The 19,536-nt window shown below is 45.8% G+C and overlaps 2 protein-coding genes across 4 annotated transcripts in view; both read left to right on the forward strand.

Moving 5' to 3' along the window:
- Positions 1-8,882, forward strand: part of LOC119389649 (palmitoyltransferase ZDHHC8) — a 41,072-nt gene extending 32,190 nt beyond the window's left edge. Inside the window, exon 10 of the transcript XR_007415730.1 lies at positions 8,508-8,882. The gene's annotated coding sequence lies outside the window, so the exon portion shown is untranslated. The remainder of the gene's footprint in view (positions 1-8,507) is intronic.
- LOC119389650 (uncharacterized) overlaps positions 1-19,536 on the forward strand; it is a 44,863-nt gene that overhangs the window by 1,138 nt on the left and 24,189 nt on the right. The window contains exon 2 of one of the 3 annotated variants that reach the window (XM_037657008.2): positions 976-2,011. The exons of the other annotated variants lie outside the window; for them this stretch is intronic. Within the exon in view, the coding sequence (XP_037512936.1) occupies positions 976-1,326 (351 nt within the window). The 3' untranslated portion in view covers positions 1,327-2,011. Of the gene's footprint in view, positions 1-975; positions 2,012-19,536 lie in introns of those variants that run through there. 3 annotated transcript variants of the gene reach the window in all.

Raw genomic sequence — 19,536 nt, forward strand, 5'->3', positions numbered from 1 at the left:
TTACGGATGCATTCAGAAAACGGCGCGACATAAAAGACGGAAAGGCTGCAAAGAATTCGTGGTTGTCAAGTCTTTTCGTCTTTTTCGCGCCGTTTTCTCAATAGAGGAAAACGATTTTTTTCGTGCTAGGAAATTGCAATTTTACAATACCGAAAGCACCACTCTTACGGCGAGAAGGCGCTTGGTAAGCGAGAGAACTAGGGAGCCTGTATGAAGGCTCCATAGTTACATGGAACACCCTGTATATAACGTTTCCACCTCTGCTATAGCCTTAAATAGGGCTGCAGTGTATGTGTGTGCATACTAATGTCAGTCTCGCCGCAAGGGTGAAGCAATGAATTCGAGAGCAACAAATTGGAATGTCATGCGAACAAAGGCTTTCTGTTCACTCATTTTGCAAACATGGTCGCTGCAGCGAGCGAAATCACGTTCGTGCTGTCCATTGCTTCTAACTTTACAGTGAAAGCACAACACGTCAAAACTGCTCCCACCTCCACCCTCCTTCAGAGATAAGCGCGCGAGCACGGGCGACCACGCCATGTAGGTCAAAGTACAGGGCTGAATCGCGCATCCCAACTTCGGTGAAATATGAGCGGGGCGACGACCTTTAAAGCGCGCGCTTTGCGCCATCTCGCGGGTGATAGTGAACAGGCATCTGCGGCGCTGAAGCACCTCAGAGCTCTGCGTACCGCCAGCGGTAAATGTCCGTTGTAGATTGGCCAACGTGTATATGTTGTGTGGCGGAGTCTTTTAACGCGTTGTACCACGTAGCGAGAGGTCGCAGGTTCGAACCTTCCGTCGCGCGCTTCGGAAAAACCTTTCATTTGCCGGTTTTATATATACTTATATACATACCTATACATATACAGAGTGGCACGGCGACGCTCATGGCAAAAACCCGCCGAGAGTGTCCAAATATTTGCTATCGCAATAAATATCGCTGACACGTACATATACGCTGTGTTCTCGCTACAGGTTATCTGCAGCAGCGATGGCGGCTACGGCGGCTGCCAGTCACCCACCGTGACGACCTGCAGCGCCATGGGGGGCGGCGGCGGTAACTTCACCGGAGTGCGCATCCGGGCCGACTCGTCTTCGTCGATGGGTCGGCGCTGCGAGCAACTGTTACCCGAACCGTGTCCCGCCATGCAAACGATACGCATCGTGGACGACGTCGGCGCCGCCAACCGGCGCACTTCGTCCCGCGTCGTGCACATCTTCGAGGAGCCGCCCGCACCGCCGCGCTCGACGCGAGGCTCGTCGCGCGACCGACAGGTCTCCGCGCGCGTCGTGCACATCGAAGAGGACTGTCCCGAGTTTCCGTAAACTCCTCGGCGTCCGCGCACTGTGGACGCGCTGGCAAACTGTTATCAGGAACCGTAAAAGCAAAATTGTGAATCAGCTTGAGTGCATACTGGATGGATCTAAGCTAGATTTGACGGTCAATCTGTGAAGGATGGGCTTATGGCAGCTGGTTTCGGCGAACGACATTATGCGCACGTTCGTAAATCAACCGAAATTCTCCTCGGCTTCGAGAAGGGAGAAGTAGAATTTCGCGGCTTGCAGAAAACGGGGGCCTTGTAGTCTGGTACTAAACAAAACTGACACCACACGCGTGAACAAATAGGTGCTTGAAGACGAAGTAGCGAGCTAACGAATGAACTGCTACAAGGCATGCCAAGTGAGCTACACATTAGAAAAAAAAAATGCAGCGTTCGTGTGCTAGATCTACAGGAGTCTGCTGTGCCGTCATTAAAAATATTTTTGCCGGGGTAGATGGGCGTGGTCTTATCGTCCGCCTCGAAGTGTCAAGCTTGAGGTTGAGTCGGCCGTCGTTTCAGAAAACTCGGCGGGTACGTGCCAAGCCACTCCAAGCATACCATAGCCATGCATAATATAGTATAGCTAGGGGTTGCGAAAGTGAAGGTGAGTGGGGGAGGAGGAGGAGGGAAATGAGGACAAAAACGAGGAGGTGAGGGTTTAAACCATGACATAGCCATACCATATAGAATAGGAGGGGGTGGGAAAGAAATTAGGGTGAGGAGGAGCGAAAGGAGGAGAGAGGCGAATATAGAAAGAAGGAAAGGAAGATGTAGAAAGAGATAAAGAAATAAAGAAGACAGAAAAGAAGGAGAAGATGAAGAAAGAACTCGATCTGCGTTCGCCAGGTGTTGGCGCTCCGCTATTTACCCAGATATCAAAAGGCGTGGGAATAGCATTATTTTTAACGGCCATTTCTTATTGGTGTCTTGCTTCCTGAAAATATTTTTTCACCGTTCTTTGATCCTCTGGTTTCCCGCCCACACACCCGTCGACCGCACGGAGGTCAATCTTAACGAGGTGGCGCACAACGTGGCTCGAGGTCTCATGTTCCGAGCTGCGTCTGCGGTTGACACTACCCGAAAGGACTCCCTTGTGAACGAATGGGAGTGGGGGGATAGACTAACCAAATTCAGCGATATTACCCAACACTATAAAATTCAGCGACGGGAATACCCCCCGCCCCACCCCAAACTTAGCCGGGCCCAGTCCGTTCAATGGCGGCAATTACAAACAGGCACCTACACTAATCCCGTAATTATGAAGCACATTTACCCTGATTTGTATACAAACAACTCATGCAAGTATTGCACCAATAGGGCCACACTAGCGCATATTCTCTGGGAGTGTCCAGCACTAATTGGCAAAACTAGGGAGGCGGCCTCCAATGAGGACCTTCGGGTGCGTTGGCGGGCCGCGCTGCTCAGCTCACGACTAGACAATCAACTCTGGGCGATCCAGCAGGCCAAGGAAGCTGCTGAGAGACACGGTCTCTCGGCCGACTCCTAGGCGGGAACCCAGCCCGGAAACCTGCAGGAACTTATTAAAGTTATTCACTCACTCACACACTCTTTGTAGATAGGCCACATCAGCGGTGTCAGTTACGGGAGGGGGCACCCTTGCTGCCCCCGCATCCCGAACTTGTCCGCTGAAAGATAGATAAAAGCAACTTTATTGACGGCACAACGAGGTCATTGAATTTAGCTTGCCAGTGGTTCGAAGGGTAGTGGCCAGGAGCTTGCCAATGAAAGCGCGAAGGCTTCAACCCCCTCCCTCCACGGATGCACCCCTTGGCAGCCCCATTCGTGTCCGAGTGGTTCATATGTCAGCTGCATGTTATAGTGGACACGTAGTACAATGTTGCAATGAATTGTGCGTAAATACACATTTATATGTTATTGCAGCAGGGCATGGATTTCAAGGCAAGAGCCTCGTAAGTCTTTTGTGAACATGACCTTGAGCTGAAAACCGGCGTGTCGCCACGTGACTACCCGCGCACCTCGCGGCTCGAGGCGCGCGAACCGTCGGTCCTTGCGGAGTACGCTTGATTAAAAAAAAAAATAGCTTAACCGGTGTCAGCGTGACTCTTCGTCAATGCCAAGGCGTGAAATCGAGGCGCTAAAGCAGAAAATAACGAATATCTCCTGGTGCAGAAGACGTCATGTAAAGGCTGTGAAGCTTCCGCGCAAAGGCACCGGTCGCTTGGAGAGTATAAAAAATTCAACATTTCAAAAGGTTGTAAGTTCACCTTTTTGCTGAAAAATGCCCCCGCAATCAACTTTGTTGAAATGCAAGAAAATGTGGAAAAATTGAAAAATTCAAGATTTCCAAAGGGGCTTACTTTTCTGGTGATAAATGCACCCATATTCAACTTTGTGGAAATTTGAGGAAAGACGGTAAAATCGAGAAATTCAAGATTTCCAAAGGGGCTTACTTCTTTGGTGAAAAATGCACCCACATTCAACTTTGTGGAAATTTGAGGAAGATGGTAAATTCGAGAAATTCAAGATTTCCAAAGGGGCTTACTTTTTGGTGAAAAATGCACCCACATTCAACTTTGTGGAAATTTGAGGAAAGATTGTAAAATCGAGAAATTCAAGATTTTCAAAGGCTATATATATAGGCTTTTCATAGTGGCTTGTCATAGTGGTAGACAAAGGAGAGGACGTAGACACAGCGCATTCTTCCAACTAAAATTTATTCGAAAGGAACACACAAATATATACGGACCAAAGGATTAAAGAAAAAAAAAACCTGGGTGTGAAAAGAAAAGGTAGATAAAACCAAAAATGTGCCCGTTTGGAAAAGAATAACACGTCAGCGCTGTGCCGTGGTACCACCCCCGTCCCTACGCTGTTCCAGAAAGAAAAGTCCTTTGTCGGAGAGGTGCAGGGATGGCATACTTACGCATGCACCTTCTCGACAAAGAAATTTTGTAGAAACATTGGAGATGTTATGTATATGTGCAGCTGTCGATACACACTTGTTTTTTGTTGGTTGCTGTAGTCTGTGTTCGTTGTTCACTGTGTTTGCCGAGGCACACCTTTGGAGAGAGTCAGCATTTGTGTGCCATTGCGTCCCCTGCATTCTCACTGCCGTAGTAGCACTTGCCCACCCTCCCCTGCTTTATTTTGCACAACTTTGAAAACAAATTCCCATCTCACCTCCTTTGTTGTATTGTTTTCCTCTACCAATTAGGATTGTTATTTATTAACATAGGATTATTAACATAGGATTGTTACTTATAACATTCCCATCTCTAGAATGCTGAGCAGCAGAACAAGCCACCTCTGTCCCGAGCATTGCTTTTTTTAGGGGCGAAGCTCCTTAAAGGGGCCCTGCGACACAATTTGAGCACGTCTTTTTCATCGGTTCTTCTGGTACTGTGGAATGCACCGATATTGTTGCGCAAGTGGCAACGCCGAAATCGAAGCGGTTATAATTTTATTTCACGGGATAAACTACCTTGATTTCGCACTATGGCGACACACATCGGCTTTTTCCGTTACAGGAAGTGACGTGATGTCATGTGACAGTGACGACAAAGACCGCTCGTTTATGATTGGCTTGACGCGACACGTGACGTGTAATATTCATATGGTGGTAGCTAGGCCATATTACGGAGGCCTAAGAGGAACAAAACCCCTTTTTATGCTTTCTCAGAAACAAATGATTCCTGTTTCTAACTGATATATTTTCAAAACAACGAACACGACGCTAGGTGCGCTGTGGAATGGTAATCAAACGATACTCTTCCGCGTTTTGTCTTTTGCGGCATCGAGCGATACCGGCCACTCCGGCACCTGCGAAACACGCAACGCTCAGTTCGGCACGATGCTGTCAACGAAAAAAAAAATCTAAACGCTTACTGGCCGACGCCTTCCACGCCATTGGGCGTTAGCGTTTCGTCTGGGCCCATGGAGCCATCCTCGCGTTGCGCGGGGCTCGGCGACGCACTTTCAGTTTGCAATGGCGTGCACAACATGCAAGCAATCGCTGCGTCGCAAGAGCTCGCGCTCGAGGTCTGTTAGGTCTTCCAGACTCATTTTGTGCACTACACGACAAATCATGGGAGCGTCTGCTAGCTGACGCACGTGGTTTGTCGTAAGCATGGTAACAACACCGTCAAAAAGAGGGGTCGCAATGTGCTGTGTGAAGGCCACCATGAGGTGACATTTCCGGTATGTTTTTATAAGACGCGCGCGGTGATTGGAACCGGTCTTTGACGTCAGCGGGAGAGTGAAATCCGAAGAAAACGTTTCTCGTCGTCGTCTGCTTGAGTTTTGAAGTTTGAGGACTAATAATTTCCCTTTTCGTGCACCAATTTGCATAATTCTTTTTGCGTTCGTCTCGGCATTCATAACTACACGCATTTGCGGTGCTAAATAAGGCAGTCGCAAAAGTGTCGCAGGGCCCCTTTAAGGCGGCACCCGTTCGTCCCTCGTCGTGGTCGTAGTAGTGAGTAACAAGTCTTACGCTTTGACCTCCAAGGTGGTGCCGGTGGGAGATTTCTCCTGTGCGTTGTTGAACAATAAAAAGTTCGCAGCGTGCGCGTTAACTAAAAGCCGAATTCTTCTGTCTCTCATTCCCCATTAGCAGCCATTGGCATGTTCCAGTAGGAAACGTTAGTAGAAGTAGAAGTGTAAGTGTTAGCTAAAAGCCGACTTCTTCTGTCTCTCATTGCCATTAGCAGCCATTGTTTACCTCCAAGGTAGTGCCTGGTGAGATTTCTCCTGTGCGTGATTAAACAATAAAAATTTTGTTCAAAACGCCGTTGATTGATGAAATAAACCAACGAAAGACGCCAGATGTTTTGTAAAAGCAGAACGAAAGAACGCCAGATGTTTTTCTTAAAGTGTAGTAGTAGTAGTTGTATTTAGCCACCTCGCCCGATCGTCAACGGGCGAGGTGGACCGGCAACGGCGCGAGGACCCTGCCGTACGAGAGTTAAATCACACTAAAAGACATACTTTGCGGGCGATACACTCTAGTGAGCTTTCAACTTTTCGTCTTAATGTACATGATAAAGAAATTATTTCTACGAAAAACGCAAGGCACACCTTGAGCAATATGTTTGGTTTTGGGACGCTAAATGGAACCATGAGGCGATGCGAAGCCGGAGCACTTGCACGATCGCGTTCCGTTGGCTTTCGTTGGGCATGCTACCGACCTCGCGTCGTGGAACGCGCGTCCTGTCTTCCCTCTAGCCTTGCCTTTAATTCGCACAGGGCGAGCGGGGAATGCGGTCGCTCTTGGCGCTCTTTCGCTCGGGAGCGGACTTCTTCCTTGCATTTCACCGATCACAAGTGATAATGAAGGGACCACGTAAACCAACAGTACAATAAATGTTTGATGTTTAATATATACACGATGTTTCACACTCTTTATATTATGTACTGGGCGCATTTCACGGAAGAGTTTCACGGTTTACAGATGATTCCCTCCGTGGCTTCGCCCCACTCATCATCATTCACCCCGTGGATATGCTGTGATTTTTTTTTTTCCAGGGGTTTGAAGCATACGGTTAGGCTTAGCAAGTGTACAGCTGACGTGTCTGGAAAGGAACAAGCTGGTTTACTTGTTGGATGGATGGGTATTTTGCATTGCTTGTGTGGGTCACTTTTGAATGCTCACTCACTTCACTACGGCTGTATTTAAAAGTGCGACTTTGTACATAAGTGTGAATATGTCACAGGTCTAATGGGGACCTCCCTGGTGCACTAACAACCTGGAGAGCAGTGTTTGGCTCAACCCTGCCATATTTCCCATTCATTTTTCTTTCTTCTATTTCTCTCTACTGTTTTTAATTAATTAGAAAAGTAGTGTCGCAAAAAAAAAGAGGCCTAGGTGCTCTTTGTCACGCCTGTGATCTAGCATTATAATTTATTCGTCAAAGTGCCAATTCTAAGAGCAGTAGTAAATCTGTTGGTTGCACTGCAAGCGTGTCAGGATGACGTTCAGCTTGAGTTGGTTGGTTGGTTCCTCAGTACATTGGCTCAACCCACTCCGGAGGATAGGCCATGAAGCGGACGGTGCCTTGCTTAGGAAACTAATTCACTTACTGAAGGAAAAAGTTGAAAATGAGATGTTTAACCTTTACATATAAACTCGCAAGATTTAAAGAAGAGAAAAAAAGACGCCTATATGGAAACAACAACAACAACAATAATAAAAATAAATATATACAGTTGCGTATAAAACAACTGAATTCAGCTACACTCAACATTCAATTCTTTTGGATTCTCGTAAAAAATTAGATACAGCGTTGAAAACGCTCCTGTGGCTAAAACCAAATATGGTTGCCCCAAATGAAAGAATCACCGGAAGTGACAAATTCAAGCCCAACTTCCGCAGGGGTTCTTCTAGTAGTCTTTTTCTTTGTGTTTTAAATCTTTGGCACGTCAAAAAGAAGTGCTCCAGAGATTCCCTCTCATTACAGTGGAGGCATAACGGTGACTGAGCCAGACCCGACCTGTGAAGGTAAAAGTTCAGTGGTGGGACTCGACAGCGTAGCCTTGCAATTAGTATTTCTTCCTCCCTAGATGAACACCACCTGCTCTTCCAAGGAAACTTTAGCTGTGGGAAATCTGATGAAAACAAAGGAGATTTGTCGAAGTTATTGGCCGTGGTACGCTTTTCAAATCTCGCTGCTGTGACATATGCTGACGTGGGCAATACAGACAAAATAGGGCCATCATGGGATGATATTGCCAGTGCATCCGCATATTCATTGAGTGCTAGCCCTCTATGGCCTGGTACCCACACTAATCGAACCAGCCGTACATGCTTGGGAATCAACGAAGTCTGTAAGGTACTCGATAAATTAGGTGCACTTAAGGCAGAACAAACAGAGAGGCAGTCTGTTAGAACAACCACTGCTGATAGTGTACAGTGTGGGCCCAAGGAATGTTCATTGTCTTTCTTTTTTTTCCTCATTTTCTTTTACATCTGTTGGTATGCTTTTTATGTTTCACCTGTAAATGTTGTGATTATTGTGAAATTATTTTAACAGTCAGTTTGCCTTTCTAATAGTCTTTCTTTCGTTCACTGCACGAGACAGTTGTTTGTGCATGAAAAGAATGCATGCACCACATCACCACAAACAATGAGTTTGGCTGTAATTGAAGCACTCATACTTAAAAGAATCTAGATTTAAATACCAACAGAGAGAGAGCCCTTGCTGGCAGTTTTTTTTTATAATTCTGTTTGTTTTTCTGTTTTTTTTTTCCATAATGTGTGTTTGTGCATGCTGACTCTCTGCTGCTGCTGCTGCTGCTGCTGACATTTTAAAGTTGAAGATGCTAGCGTAATTTTTATCTTGTTCCGTTGAATAAATGGGTTCAGTTGGCTGATGCGAAGCCGTGGCGAGTGTGTGTTTTGCAGAGGCGAGAAACTCGTGATGCCTCAAGTGATTTCTTAGGGCTAGATTAAAACTGGACAGCAGGGATGTGGGCGGCGTCCACGGCCCATGTACATTGGCAGTTCCAAGCAGAGCATTTGTCAAAGATTCACGCCTTGTTTTTAGCTCAAGCACGTTTAACACCATATTTTCAGTAAGAAGCGATTAAAAACGAATCATCTTCGTCATAATACTCTCGTACGTGCGCTTCGTTCTGTTTTGCTCACGCTGCATTATCTATGGCCGACATCCGGCACATGGATCAGTGCATGTCACCCGTGTTTACATTATTTGTCCAACATCCGCTGCCGGTTACCATCCCTAATTTTTTACCGCTATCACTTTTGCCTCTCAACTTTTCACCTGCGCTGAAAAAGAAGAAAGCACAGCCACCAGAAGAAAATTTCAATATTCTATTTCTAAAGACGTCAATCTTCCCCTTGCCTTTGTCTTGAAGGATCCCTGATATCGAAATTTTTCCTTGTGACTTTTTTACTGTAATTTCTAGCCTTGTGTAAGTAACGCCGCAATCGAATAATAAATGCTCTGACGTATCGTATAATTAATGCGAGCGTCGTTAATTGTGACTAATTTTCGCGTCACTTCGAAATGAGCGCCTGATATCGGGGCGGCATATATCGGCCTGCGCACGACGGGGGCAGAGGGTGCGCTGGCTTTGTAGAGCCCGTTGAAGACCCTCTTGGGGCAAGTACACATGCAAGGTACCTACTACGCCATTAATCATCCCAATTTTTCAGAAGCAGAGAAGTCCCACTATGCCATTTTTCGTCATTCTTCGGAGTCACGCTACACATATGTAAGGCATTATGTGCAGTTTGTGCTGTGACTGATGATGACAGAGAATTATGGCTGAGCACTTTGCAGTGGGTGGGAAGCAGTGTTGCGGAATGGCGCCTCCATTTCACTTCAATTTCAATGCGGGGAATTGGAACTTGCCGCAATTATATTGCTTTCAATTCCTCGGAATGAAAAAACTTAGCCCATTCGAACTCTGGGAATGGCCGGGCAGTTCAATTCCATTCCTGTAATTCGTCAACGTAGAAAAGGCATCTTGATCATTTTTATGGAGTTAAGAATTGAAGCCCCATAAAGCTGATGTCATCAGATTAAGAACGGCAAAAGTACGCAAAACATGTTACCAAGGTCGAGGGATAGTATAACTTGGTGACATATCTCGTGCAGTACATCACCCTACTAATTCCCATAGGGGCAGTTCTCCCGCTACCTATATTATTTGCATGGTCAGCATGTTTGAACGAATGGTGGTGTTTTAATATTGTTTATGCTTAAATGCGTAAAGCTAAAATGACGACATAGCGTGTTTTTATGCTGACAAAAGTAGAAAGAAGTATTCAAGAAGACTAGGCAGTTTTCTCGAAGTTTTCTCGTGAACCGAAAAGCGATTGAAAAAGATGGTTGATTCCTCCTTCATAGGAATCGGAATAACACGACGTTAAACCCCACATATTCTTATTATTATTATTATTATTATTATTATTATTATTATTATTATTATTATTATTATTATTATTATTATTATTATTATTATTATTATTATTATTATTATTATTATTATTATTATTATTATTCAGTCAAACACATTGAGTCTGTTGACCTTTCTGCCATTTCCTGCCGGCGGCTCAAAACAAAATATCCTTCTTACTCCTCGTTCTGCGTTACAGTTGACGAAGATACATCGAAACGGCTGAATGACCCGTCACTGTGGCTATGCGGTTGCATTTTCAAACCATTCCGTGGGATTCTCCACGACGACATGCTCCACCCGTAAGCAACGGTGCCGTGTAATTTGGATATATTTTATGAGAACGCTCGTGGTCTTCGCACTAAGACGCGCGAATTCTTTGCTAATGTTGTTTCGTCTTCTTTTGACCTTATTGCGATTTCTGAAACGTGGCTGTGCAGTGAAATTCCTTCCTGTGACTATCTTCCGTCGAACTACACCACCTTCCGCAGTGATCGGGACTTCTGTGCAACTAAACAAAAAGGTGGTGGTGTATTGATGGCTATAGACAGTTCTCTAAGATCTGTTAGACGCAAGGACACAGAAACAATTTCTGAATCAATTTGGATCGAAATTAGTCTTGAGCACTGTGAAAAATTGTTGATTGGATGTTTCTATGTATCGCCTAGCGTTTCACCAATTGCTTTAAATCAGATCGTCTCTTCTGTTGAAAATGTGGTAATTTCACATAAGAAGCACAAAATTCTTGTACTTGGCGATTTTAACACACCAGGAATTGACTGGACCACACTTAAATTTTCTCATTATCATCATTTCTTAAAGAACAAATGCAGCGTATTGTTAGATTTTCTCGCTTTTAATTCCCTACAGCAGCACAATAGTATTGCCAATTCCTGTGGTAACGTCTTAGATCTGTGTATTTCTAATAATCAACCTATCGAAGTATCACTCTCTCACATCTCTCTTGTTCGTCCTGACAAATTTCACCCACCACTCAAACTAACACTCTGTATTTCACAAGAAAAACCAAGCTTTCCCAGAAAAATCGACAAAACGCCCAGATTTGCCTTCAAGCGAGGTGACTACGTTGGCTTGTACCATGACTTGTCCACCACAGATTGGTCACTGGTAACTGACAAACCCAATGTTGATGATCAAGTCGATCAGTTTACGGAGCTTATCTTGACCAGCATGCGCAAGTTCATTCCCCAGTATACACCTCATCATTGTAAATATCCCTCCTGGTCCTCATCAGAACTTATAAGTGCACTGAAACATAAAGATCGTGTACACAGGAAGTATAAACGTTCTGCATCAACTCATTTGAAGGAAGAATTCTGTCGTTTTCGTACTCTTTGTAAACGCCTTTATAAACGGGATCACAGTCTATATATTTCATTTTTAGAAAAAAGCGCGTCTGACAGGCCGGCTGAGTTTTGGAAGTATGTGCGCAAACGGTCGAGCAAAAGTGGCGAGTCCTTCAGGATACTGGACCCAAATGGAGTAGAAGTTCAAGCCGTTGCTGACTGTTTTGCCATGCATTTTTCATCTGTCTATAAGTCTCCAGCCTCTATAGCTAGTAACGGTCGACAGGTTAAGGCAGTTGGCACAGCTGATGCTGTGTCGCTAGATGAAGATTCCATTTCAGAATGCATTAAGCGCTTGAAACCATCCTTTTCAGCTGGCCCAGATGGCATCCCCTCTGCCATACTAAAAGCCTATGGCAGTATACTTGTCCCAGTATTGACTACCATATTTAATAAGTGTCTGCATGCTTCAATGTTTCCTAGCATGTCGAAAACTGCTCGTGTTTTCCCAGTGTTTAAGTCTGGCTGTAAAAGTGACGTCTCGAACTACCGCCCTATTTCCCTTCATTGAGCCGCATCCAAAATCTTTGAGCTTGCTCTTCACAAAATATTGTCTTTTGATGTAAAAAATTCATTGTTTGTGAATCAGCATGGGTTTCCCGCTGGCCGCTCAACTGTCACTAATCTTGCCAGTTTCATGATGCAAGTCTCCACGCCTATTTCGCAGAGAGGACAGGTTGACGCTATTTACTGTGACCTTAGCAAAGCTTTTGATGTTGTCAGCCATTCGCTGCTTGTGGATAAACTTGCACACTTTGATGTTGATTCTTCAATTGTGAATCTCCTCCATAGCTATCTTCTTGATAGATTATGTTACGTTGCCGTTAATGGCCAAACGTCCTCTTTGTATAAAGCTACTAGTGGGGTTCCTCAAGGGTCGGTACTGGGCCCACTCCTCTTTTTAATTTATGTTAATGATGTTTCTTCTGTCATTCGGAATTCTTCTTTCCTTTTGTATGCCGATGACATAAAGATATTTAAGGAAATTCATTCAGTTATCGATTGTCGCTTGCTGCAATCTGATTTGTGTTCTTTTTCTGAATGGTGCAGGAGCAATAACCTCTCCCTAAATATTTCAACAACCAAGGTAATGAGTTTCTCTCGAAAAACATCTAATGTGCCATTTTTATATTCTGTCAATTCTGTGTCGTTGTGTAAGGTATGTGAGATCAATGATCTAGGTGTTCTTTTTGATAACACCTTACACTTTTCTGCTCACGCTAAGCGTGTTGCTTTGCGGGGTCTTCGCACCCTAGGCTGTGTTTGCAGAATGTCTAGAGAATTCCGTTCTCCTGTGCCCTTCCGAAAATTGTACACCGCGCTATTTCTTCCTCAACTAGAGTATGCATCTGTGATCTGGAATGGCATTCCTAATTCCAGCAGCAACGCCATTGAGCGAGTCCAGAAAAAATTCCTAAGCATTTACAACCATCGTTTCGCTAGAAATGACTCTGGATCTCGTTCTAACGTTGCTGGATTATTATCATTGCCATCACTTTGCTGCCGACGAAATCGCGCTGATCTGTTATTAAATGCGAAGCATTTCTTAGCGAACCTCTGGCACATTTAGCGTTTCTATCTATCTATCTATCTATCTATCTATCTATCTATCTATCTATCTATCTATCTATCTATGTATCTATCTATCTATCTATCTATCTATCTATCTAGCCGCCTACGTCTGGGTGCTCTCATGATGGCCTCCTTAACTTGGTGTAGACCAAAATTTGCATGGGAGGGTAAGAGGATTTGACGAATATGATCGCCGGGTCATGGCATGAATAACGTTAAAATCTTGTCGCGTACGTCGTCAAACCCTTTCCATAGACACGTGTGGCACATACCCGTTTACCACGGGCCGCGGTGTGCGGGTATGCGCCACAGGTTATTGACAGTTTATACATACCCAGGGACGGCGACAACAGACATTGATAACCTAAATGCTAGAGCGTTAAGGAAAACCAGCATCGGCAGCGCTGACTCAACGAATGGAAAGAATGAAAATTAGGATCCCAGCAGGAATCGAACCCAAGCATTCTGCCTGGCAATCAGGTATTCTACCACTGAGCCACGCCAGGTCTATAAACTGGTTTGGAAAAACAGCCTACGCAGGCGTAATATCGGTGCAACGTCAATTGTGTTTGTGGTGCTGGCTTTCTAATTTTACAAAAAAGCAATAAACACTACATGATACTCCTACGATGTGTACTGCTATGATACAGGTGTCGTATGAGATTAAGGTATGTAGTTCCTGGGTTGGCTCCGCTTTTATAGCAGTCTATTAAACATTACGTTTCTATTCCCATGATTTAGCAAGATATATTGAAGCATTGCGCGACCCCGGAGGAATGCATTAACGAAAGTTACATATGATATCCACATCACCGCACCGTAAAGTCACTTCGTCCACCAGAACGACGCAGTGTCCTCTTCATTTCTTACGAGGTTGGGCGATGGCCTCATGCTGACCGAGGATGATGCCAGATTGATTGACAGCCGCTTTGTAGATTAGGCTACGTAGGCCACATACGCCCAGGTAATCTACGAATACGACAAACACCATCCACTGATGTTGGTCTACACTCTAAGAAAAAAAAAGAGTATGCGTGACTCTTTTCGGAGAGTTCTGACTTGCCACGTATAGGACTCTCTTTAAATAGTCACGGTGACTCTCTTGGTGGGTCAGGGTCGGCTCGCTCTAGGAGAGTCCCCTGATCCTCTAGGAAGAGTGCAAAGACTCTCATCGGGAGGATCACGTTACCACTCATAGGAGTCAGACGACTCTTGCCGGTAACGCTCCTAGGGGGGTCAAGGGACCCACACCGAAGCATCAAGCGACTCCACAAGTATTTTAAGCTACTCATTTGATCCTTGCTCTACTTTTGCGCGACTACTGTTGAAAATAGTGGAGTATTCATTTTAAGCAAGTCCAATAATACTTGCCGTTCTGCCCAGCGACTGTAAAAAAAGAATAGTTCAGCTTTAGTATTATTTTAATAAAACTCGTCAAAACAACACATATTTTCCAACAAAGTTATATAGAAAGCGCGAAAAGATGGTCTGTGATTTCCAATTAAGAAGTTTGGGTATTCCTCATTTACATGCTTCTATGAGTACAGTCAACTAAAGTGTGTGACTGTGATGTGCACAGTGTCATATGGTGCTAAATGAACAGCAGAAATCGCCATCATGTTTCCATATTTATTCCTTGTGATTAAGAATAAATCAAAAAGTGGTGACGGCTTGAGGCATCAGACTTGTGGCTTGCTAGGTTGTCGCTCCTGTCCAGCGTGAGCACCATGAAAAACGGTATCTGAAAAGCAGAACGTGATATTATGATGAGAAAATGAAATTGTAGTAAAGGTTTGCAAAACCTACACAATAAGTGGTTCACACAGGCATAATAAAGGCTAACAACAAAACAACAAAGCACATCCTCCGGCAGCCAGGGGCATGCCGTGAGCGGTTATTGACCGCACGTTTTACAAACGTAACCCATCCTTAAATACTCAGATAAACAGATGCGAGTACTAGGGCCCGAACGACACCCAGCGCGTGCGTACGCCGTCTACGTCGAGATCAGACATGTCATATGCTAGAATTAGCGCACATAACTCCCACAATCACGTACACTCACTCGATTCTGTTATAGCGCCAAACGTCATCGCAGTGTATGCAAACCACGAAAACAGCAAACAGAAACGAGGGAAAAGAGTGCACGCCGGCGGCCGCAACAACGCGCGCCGTCGAAAGTCTAGAGCTTTTTCACTTTACCGGCGAGGCGTGTCCAACTTGAATGACTACCGCGTACATAATGGAAGCCACCGTACTATATCTGCACCTCAAACTACCGTCTTTAAGCCAACAAAAACCATTACATATAGTGCGTCTGAGCGTTCTGTACACAGGCTTTTTTTTTTTTTTTTTTCACGTTCCCACGCGTGGAAGCACGCCGCACACTCAAGGTCGATGGAAATGTTATTATGAAGTAGACTAAAGGGCATCTCAAAACGACATCTTGCACCTTCAGTAGTGCAGACACAACGTGCGATCAGCAAGAAATGACCCTCGATTATTGTTTGCATCGCTCACTTTATGGGAGCTTGTACAGCAACGCGCATAACGGTGGCAACTCGTTAACTGACAGCTTTAGTTGGGCATCCGCAACAGCCCCGCGGATACAGGCTACTGTTGGAAATGGCTGGCAGATTTCGCAGAGCTGCTGCAGACGCCCAGCTAAAGCTGTATAATTAGTACCTACGGAAGCAGTACACTCACCGTTAACTGGCGCCCGTTGTCAGTGTCCGCAGCTCCATGAATATTCCGCCCTCCAAGCGTCACTTCGTGCACGGAGCCGGCGTCAATACCACGGAAGACGCGCAACCAACTCATCCACGCAACGCATTCCAATAGACCAGGAGACTGAGACATGACTGAGACGACTGAGACCGCTGACGGCCGCTGAGACGACTGAGAGAGGAGAGCGGCGCGCCACCCCGGCACCCCGGCGCGAACCCCGTCTGCGTCGCCGAGCAAGGCGCCCCAACGGCGCCAAAGGGCGAGCGTGCGATATGTATGGCGTATACGGCGGCTCTTCCGTATACCGAAGCCAATCGAAATGCGCTTCAGGAGGGTCCAGTGACTCCTTCCCAAATGCGAACTCTTTTTTTCTGCCTGTACCTTCCAAAAGGGGTCAGATGGACGCCCGAAGAGAGTCACGGTTCCATGACCCTCTTTTGACTCTCTTTTTTCTTAGAGTGTACTTCACTACACATGGACCCCTCGTCACCACGATGACGACGGGATTCTATAACAAGTCATGACCAGCTGCTGGTGCTCACTGATCACGGTGATGATATGCCCTTGTTCAAGAACTGTCAAGAACTTCTTGCACACATTCACACGGGCTCGTGAAACGACCACGTTGCCAGTGGCAGCGTTACCCAACCGTAAACGACTGGTTATACGAGGGGCGTTCAATAAAGATTTCCCCTGACCCACTTCCTGTGGACGGAGAGCAACGAAACTTTGCAGATTTATTAGTCCTTCTCTACATAGGTGCCGCCCAGGGACACGCACTTCCCCCATCTTTTTATGCAACTGTAAACACCTCGTTTGTAGAAGTCGACAGGTTGCTGCAAAATCTATGTTGTAACTTCAGAAATCAGAGTCTCATCATCTGGAAAATGCTTGCTCTTCAAATATGACTTCAATGTTGGAACGAGGTGGAAGTCCGACGGTGCGAGGTCGGGTGAATAAGGGGAATGCGGTAGAATTTCAAAGCCGCAGGAGCGTGCTTCCGTCTGGGCAACATGTGAGTTGTGAACTGGGGTATTGTCTCGCAGAAGGCGGAGGCCTTTGGTGAGCGTGCCACGTCTCTTGTTTTTGATGGTCTCTCGCAATTTCCGCAGCAGTGAAGCATAGTATGCCCCAGTAATCGTGGCACCCTTTGCTAAGAAATCCATCAAGACTACTCCGTGCTGGTCCCAAAAGACTGTGAGCATGACCTTGCCCGCCGAGGGCTGGGTGCGTGCCTTCTTTGGAGGCGGTGAGTCCAAGTGCTTCAATTGCATCGACTGGACTTTAGTCTCCGGATCATAGTGATGGACCCAGCATTCATCCTGTGTAATCAGTCTGTTGAAAAAGTCCTCCTGGACTCCATGGCACGTGGTCAAAAGAGCCTGGGGGTATTCGACTCGTTCCTGCTTTTGGAAAGGTGTGAGCAGCCGGCGAACCCAGCGATCGGATACCTTACGCATATGAAGATGGTCCTAAATGATTTTTTCCATGGACATCACACTAATCTTGACATGTTGGGCTAGGTCTCGAACGCTAACGCGGCTATTTTCCAAAATGGCGGCCTCCACTTGCTGGATGGTGTGTTAATCGATAGCGGAGTGGGGTAGCCCTGCAATCGGTGCCGCTTCCACGGAAATCAGACCGTATTTGAATTGGCGATGCCAGTTATTCACTGCACGATATGATAGGGAATCCTCCCCATAAACCTCTTTTATCTCATCGAACGTCTCCCTTGGAGTGCGGCCTTTCAAGTACGGGAACTTGACGGCTGCTCTGTATTCCACTGCATCCATTATCACACCTCACACCACTTCAGCACATCAAAAAGAAAGACCGTTAATAGTTTAGAGTTGCAAATTGGCACGTGACCTACAGTGACTTATGTCATTACACATGCGCAGTTTCAGCATCCTGCAATAAATGAAAGTCAGTCAGGGGAAATCTTTATTGAACGCCCCTCGTATAACACATATGCGGCTCTTCAACATATATATGTGTGCGTATAAAATATATACAAATCTTTAGCGTCATCTTGTAACGTGTCGCTCAGTAAAAAAAGTTACGCCCCAGTCACTTACCCGCCGCATGCTTCGCATAACATCGACTCCAACGGTACGTGGGATCTGCCGAATTTTTTCTTTACAAGCTTGTGCATGGTATCATATCCTGCCCTGTACTGCTCAACCTTCTTAATTTCCGAATTCCACGTAAGCTGACCAGAGAGAATAGACCTTTTCATGTAACCGCCTGCCTCTGTGAACGTTCGACCATTGGCAGGATACAACGTCTTTACAATGCTTACTTTTTGGAGCTCGATGTTTTTCACAGCTCCCTGTCGTTGTTCTGCTCCGAGCTTTGCACTGTACTTACATAGCCTTGTACACTGTTGATTTTTTTTTCTGCCTGCGCATAGTTCTATATGTGCAATTTTGTAAGGTTTTTTATCCCTGATATTTTATTATGAATGTTTCCTTTTTTTGTTTTTTTGTTTTTTTTTTCGTGCGCCAGTACAAAGACCTTACGGTTGTTCCTGGGCACATTAAATAAACGTTTGATTATTATTATTATTATTATTATTATTATTATTATTATTATTATTATTATTATATTATTATTATTATTATTATTATTATTATTATTATTATTATTATTATTATTATTAATAATCACCATGGCTCCCAGTCGGGACGCATGCTTGCTATGCTCCTGCCCGTTTTTCGGTAAGCAGCAGTTTTTCCGCTGTGAAAATTGCTCTAAACGTGTTCATGCGAAGTGTGTAACCAGGCCTGATGAAGAGCTGCAACTCCTGAAGTCTGGATCGCGCTCGTTTTGCTGCAATTTATCTGATCTGAGCCGTGCTGCTGGTAAGCCTAGCGAAGACAACTCGGCGGCGTGCATCGATGAGCATTGCAGCTCTCAAACCGGTTCCCTCTCCACGTGCACCCCTCCGGATGGCGATCTCGCCGGGCTGCGCCGCCTTCTCCTCGACGCTTTGGAGGGAATCTCATTCCTCAGCGACGAGGTATCCCAACTACGTGAAGACAACGAGCGCCTCCGTAAGGATCACTCCCGCGGTGTTGAACAACAAGCCCGCGTGGTCGCCTCCCTTCGTGCAGAGGTCCGCTTCCTGCGTGAGGAGCTGACGCGCCGCACGGCCGGAGTGGCAGTGAAGGCACCTGTGATCCCCCCAGCGCATGTGATCGTTGAGCGATCAGTGACTTCCGAGCAAGCTGCCTGCTCTGAACCACCTCTCTCCAAAACTCTTTCATCTTCGAATTCGCCGCCAGCTGACGTAGACACGTCCGAGCGTGGCAGTGTGATGCCTGCGACAGCCTCTTATGCAGCGGTGACTGAGGGGGAAAGAAAGAAGAAACCCGCCTCTTTTGGAGCTATGACAACATCGAATATATCTGTAGCTCAACGGCCACAACGGCCACAACGGCCAAAGGCCATTTTTGTTACGAAGCTGAGCCCGGACACCACTGTTGCTGACATCAAAAAACATATTGCTTCATTCGATCTGTCTCCCATCTCCTGCCGGCGACTTCAAACCAAATTTCAGTCCTATTCTTCGTTCTACATCGAAGTCGACAAGGAAACACTACAACGCCTGAATGACCCTTCGATGTGGCCCCTCGGATGCCTCT

The sequence above is a fragment of the Rhipicephalus sanguineus genome, chromosome 4 (assembly GCF_013339695.2).
Source record: "Rhipicephalus sanguineus isolate Rsan-2018 chromosome 4, BIME_Rsan_1.4, whole genome shotgun sequence".
Lineage (NCBI taxonomy): Eukaryota > Metazoa > Arthropoda > Arachnida > Ixodida > Ixodidae > Rhipicephalus > Rhipicephalus sanguineus.